The 5,418-nt window shown below is 45.8% G+C and overlaps 1 protein-coding gene across 2 annotated transcripts in view; it reads right to left on the bottom strand.

Annotated features, from left to right (window-relative positions):
• The window catches only part of LOC101984262 (translational activator of cytochrome c oxidase 1), an 11,841-nt gene extending 10,573 nt beyond the window's left edge, over nt 1-1,268 (bottom strand). For both annotated transcript variants that reach the window (XM_013354579.2, XM_005369425.3), the window contains exon 1: nt 803-1,268. In XM_013354579.2, the coding sequence (XP_013210033.1) occupies nt 803-1,073 (271 nt within the window). In that variant the 5' untranslated portion in view covers nt 1,074-1,268. The remainder of the gene's footprint in view (nt 1-802) is intronic.
• Between the last annotated feature and the right edge of the window lie 4,150 nt (nt 1,269-5,418).

Here is a 5,418-nt window from a genome sequence, read left to right as displayed (position 1 = left end):
AAAAAAAAAAAAAAAAAAAAAAAAAAAAAAGAATTCACATCTTCCTAACTCCGGATCCACACTTTTTTACAGGATTTCCCCCTAATACTATCAGTGCCTCAAACAAACAAACAAAAGACAGTTGGACCACTGAACAGATACATGGTTCCAAACCAACCTTCCAGGAAAATGTCTCAGGAGTTCTAGCGAGGGAAAGTGAAGCCTAAGCAAGAAATGACTTGACTCAGCATGCCTGCCACGACCTTCAGTGGTAGTAAAAGCAGCTGAAGGCTTGCTTTATTCCTTCAAGAAAGACACACAGCCGACTTTTGAAAAAAAGATTTATGTGTTTACCTGCATGCATGATGCATGCGGTGCCCGTGGAGATCAGAAGAGGAGGTTGAGTACGCTGGAACTGGCCTTCAGGTGGTTGTTAACAGCTATGTGGGTGCTGGGAACCAAACACTCGCTGGTCCTAGGCAAGAGCAGCAGGTGCTCTTAAGCGCTGAGACCTCTCTAAGCCCTGACTTGACTCTTAAGGTTTATAGCTCTTTAGTACCTACCTAACTAGAGCCTTGGATGGAGTCATTTCTCTCTTCCTAAGAAAGGTTTTTCTTCTCTGAAAGGTTTTTGGAAAGAAAAACAGAAATATTCAATGAAGGTGAGTGCTTTGAGAATCATGGGTAGGACAAGGATGGCAACTGGAAAACGCGAAGAAAATAATTGGCCCTAGTTCAGCTTGGGGAGGTGGGGGTCAAGTGAAGCCTTGGGCACCGAAAGGGCCTCTGTGATCAATCAGCAGTGAGGAGTGTTAGGGTCTCACCTTTAACAGCCAGGCGGATACTGAGAGCGAGTTTAGAGAAGATTCGACTCCTTTCCATGTCCTTGGGGCCCTTGATGTGCCGGACTTTAGACCATTTATTGTGTCCCGCGGAGACCGCCGCGCTGACACGTAGCGTCCTGTGTGGTGCTGGACCGCAGCCGGGGGTTTCCTGCTGGAAGGCGTACCAAGGACCTACGCGGAACCCGAGGCATCGCTCACGAACGCATCGGGCAGCTGTCCTTGTCAGACTGACAACAGCCCACGACATCATGTGCTTCGACAAGGGGTTGCAGAGTGCAAAGAGGAGCGGCCAAGGTCAACCTGTCTAACCTGCTACCGGAACAAGCCGGTCTGGGAGTTCTGGTTGCTTCTGCGGGTCTCCAGAAACTCAAAGGCTCAGATCCACTTGAGTTGCACAGCCATGAGTGACCGGCGACTGCCGGGTGTGGAGACCCTTATTGGCGAAGTACACTTCCTTTCCCTGGTCCGTTGCAAAACACCTCCCCGGCGCCCGCAAAGTCCGTTCCGGCGTCTCTTCGTACTCGTCCCAACCTTACCCCTACTACTGGTGAGCCAGACCTCAATTGCTACCAGTTGCTTGGAGACGGCAGATTTCTTTCCAGTGGACTAGTAGAGATTCGTGAGACTGATTTTCCGTCCTAACTCTAAGCAAGTCCAGAATAATAAATATTTTGCTGCTCAAAAAGAAATACGTACTTCAACTGGTTCATTTTACAGGTAAAGAAACCGCCACTAAGGGCGCCTATTTAAAAAAGGAAACAAGGAACAAAACAGTCCTAAATGCCGGGAATGGTAGCCCGTCTGTAATTCCAGCAATTAGGAAACGAAGAGTCGTAACATCAAGACCTTGTCTCAAAACAAAACAAAACAAAAAGCAATGTGTTTATTTAAAAAAAAAAAACAAAAACAAAAAAAACCTAGTTATCAACCAAAGAAGTAATTTGCCCAGTCATTTAAGACTTTCTGGTTTAGATTTTATTTATTTATTTATTTATTTTTGTTTGTTTATTATAGAGACACGGTTTCTCTGTGGAACAGTCCTGAGTGTCCTGGAAAGTGCTTTATAGACTAGGCTGGCCTGTAACTCACAGAGATCCATCTGCCTCTGCCTCCCAAGTGCTGGAATTAAGGGAGTGCACAACCCACCAACCAGCTGTGATTTAGATTTTTATTTCTATAAACAAGGATGGGTTTGTCAGTTTTGCCAACCCATACTGGAGAATTGAAAACACAGCATAATCCCCTGGAGTCTGAATAAAAAAGGTATGCAAGTAGAAGCTGTAATCAAGACTGACTCTTTTTTTTAAAATATTTATTTATTTATTAGGTATACAATATTCTGTCTGTGTGTATGCCTGCAGGTCATAAGAGGGCACCAGACCTCATTCCAGATGGTTGTGAGCCACCATATGGTTGCTGGAAATTGAACTCAGGACCTTTGGAAGACCAGACAATGCTCTTAACCGCTGAGCCATCTCTCCAGCCCCTCAAGACTGACTCTTAAACCCAAGAAATGGCTTGAGGACAGTCAGATGAATCGCAGGGGTTGTGGGAAAGATCAGACCAGCCTTTGAGTCAAACTGCTATCCTTGTTTTCCATCTGCTGTTTAAAAAATTATTTCAAAGCCGAGTGGTGATGCTGCATGCCTTTAATCCCAGCACAGACAGAGGCTGGCAGATCTCCGTGAGTTCAAGGCCAGCATGATCTACAGAGTGAGTTCAAGGACAGCCAGGGCTACACAGAGAAGCCCTGTCTCGAAAAACAAACAAAAATTTAGATTGGATGGATTCAAACTGTGTTTCTGTCATTTACTTGTGCAACCTTGGGCAAGTTCCTTTACTTCCTGCTTCTTTCTAAGTACAGTGGCCTTGAGCAGGATGGTGGGCGGGAGCTTGGGGGCAGATTTTATGTTACTACATAAGTGTGTCCATGATTAGCCTGCTCGTCTTCCAGTCTCTGTTGCTGCATCTCTGTGGGAGGGCATCATGTTGGCTGCTAACTCATCATCCGGCCACAAGCACAGGCTGAGTACAAATTCTTTACCACTTTTGTTTCTCTTGAGTGGCCTTCATTGTCTCACTGGTGAAATCATTCTTCAAGACTCAGCTCTGGATCAACAGCTGCTGTTTCCCTGGAATGGTCCTTGAGTAATCCCACAGATACTTGGAGAGCTCCATCTAGATGGCTCCACCACCAGCCACCACAGAGTCATTCTTGATGGCCCTCCTCACGATCATGATAGCATCATGCAGGGACCGTTCTGTCTCTTCCATAAACTGCTCAGCACCACCACGGAGGATGATGGTACATGTCTTGGCCTTAGGGCAGCCAGTGAAGAAATTATACCTCTCGCCTCCAATTTGGGTCTCTTCAAACACCTGGCAGTGGCCCAGCACATCTGGTATCAAAGCATTCACACTGGTCTGGATTGAGCCTCCACAGGCCATTATTGTTCTCTTGAGATCCTCCTCAGGCACACGGCCAGCACAGAACATGTCCCTATCAGCAAAGTACTGGGTGGCCACATCCCCAATGGGGAGTTTGGACAAGATGACTCTGAGCTGGAGAGATGGCTCAGAAGTTAAGAGCATTGGCCGCTCCTCCAGAGGTCCTGAGTTCAATTCCCAGCAACCATATGGTGGCTGACAACCATCTATAATAAGATCTGGTGCTCTCTTCTGCCATGGAGACATACATGCAAGCAAAGAACCATCTACATAATAAATAAATATTTAAAAAAGACTTTAGCTCAATGAGCTAGAGAGATGGTTCAGCATTTAAGAGCACTGACTGCTCTGGTGGAGGCCCTAGGTGTGATTCCCAGCACCAATATGGTGGCTCACAGCTTCTGCAACTCCCATTCCAGGAGATCCGGTGCAGTCTTCTCACCTCTGCAGGCTCTGTACACACATGCACAGGCATGCATGCAGGCAAACACTCACAAAAGTCTTTAAAAAGAACTTGAAGGAGTACTGCAAGACTCCTTCAAGCTGAACTGAGTCTTTTAAAAAATTATTTTTATTTTATGTGTGGGTGTTTACAAGTGCTTTTAATGGCTGGGCCATTTCTAAAGTCCCCTCCTTCAAATTCTTAATTGTAATAGTTATTCTTGTCATGAAGTAGGTTCTGGGAACTCAAATCCAGGGCTTCCAGCATACGAGGCAAGCACTCCACCACCAAGCTATTGCCTTTTTCTTTTTCTTTTTGAGGCATGGCTCACCCTGCAGGCCAAGCCTAGTTTTGAGTTCATAGTGATCTTCCTGCAACATTTATTTCTGTCCCTATGTGTATGCTTCTGTTGAACATATCATATGGATGAAAGTCTGTAACATGGTCCTTGTGAATGATTTCATTTTTTAAAAAAAATATTTATTATGTATACTGTGTTCTGTTTGCATGTATGCCTGCAGGCCAGAAGAGAACACCAGATCTCATTACAGATGGTTGTGAGCCACCATGTGGTTGCTGGGAATTGAACTCAGGATCTTTGGAAGAGCAGCCAGTGTTCTTAACTGCTGAGCCATCTCTCCAGCCCCTGCGAATGATTTCTTTCATTTAGCATACGTCCCAGTGTAGCGGTTTGGATGAGATTGGTCCCCATCGTTTCTTATGTTTGGATTCTTGGTCCCCCCATTGGTGGAACTGTTAGGAAGGATTAAGTGGTGACCTTTTGGCGGGGAGGTGTGTCACTAAGGGTGGGTTTTGAGGTTTCAAAAGCCCAGACCATTCCAGTTGGTTCTCTGCCTCCAACTTGCAGATGAGGATGGGTAAAAGCTATTAGCTGCCACTCCAGTGGCTGCCTGCTTGCTGTTGTGCTACCCACCGCGATGACCACGAACTCTAACCCGCTGGAACCATGAGCACCAGTAAACGTTTTTCTTTCTCAGCTACCTTGGTCATGATGTCTCCTCATGGGAAAAATAACTAAGTCAACTTTTGTCAACAGCCTGTAGTCATGAGAGAGGAGGTACTCAACCGAGGAATTATCAAATGAGATCGGAATGTGGACATGTCTCTATGTGTGAACCTTATTTAGATAGGACAGTCCAGACCACTGTGAGCAGCACCCTCCCTAGGCAGGTGGCCCTGAGCTACCAAGAAAGCTAGTAGCTAAGTGCTGGAGAGATGGCTCGGTAGTTAAGAGCACTGGCTGGTCGTCCAGAGCACCTAGGTTTGATTCTCAACACTCATGGGATGGCTTACAACCATCTACAACTCCAGTCTATGGGATCTGGTGCCCTCTTCTGGCTTCCACAGGCATGCACAGACAGACTCAGGCAAAACACCCAGACATATTTTTAAAAATATTTTTACTTTTTATTTTGATTCTATGTGCATTGGTGTTTTGTCTGCATGCATGTTCAGTGAGGGTGTCAAATCACTTGGAGCTGGATTACAGATAGTTGTGAGCTGCCATGTGGGTGCTGGAAATTGAACCTAGGTCCTCTGGAAGAAAAGCCAGTGCTCTTAACCCCTGAGCTGTCTCTCCAGCCCTGTGACACATTTTTTAAAAAAACGGAAAAAAAAAATAAAGGTAGCTAAGCATGAGTCTCTCTCTCTCTCTCTCTCTCTCTCTCTCTCTCTCTCTCTCTCT

The sequence above is a fragment of the Microtus ochrogaster genome, unplaced genomic scaffold (genome assembly GCF_000317375.1).
Source record: "Microtus ochrogaster isolate Prairie Vole_2 unplaced genomic scaffold, MicOch1.0 UNK48, whole genome shotgun sequence".
NCBI lineage: Eukaryota > Metazoa > Chordata > Mammalia > Rodentia > Cricetidae > Microtus > Microtus ochrogaster.
Note: the sequence above shows the minus strand (reverse complement) of the source record. Positions and strands in the feature narration are given on the sequence as shown.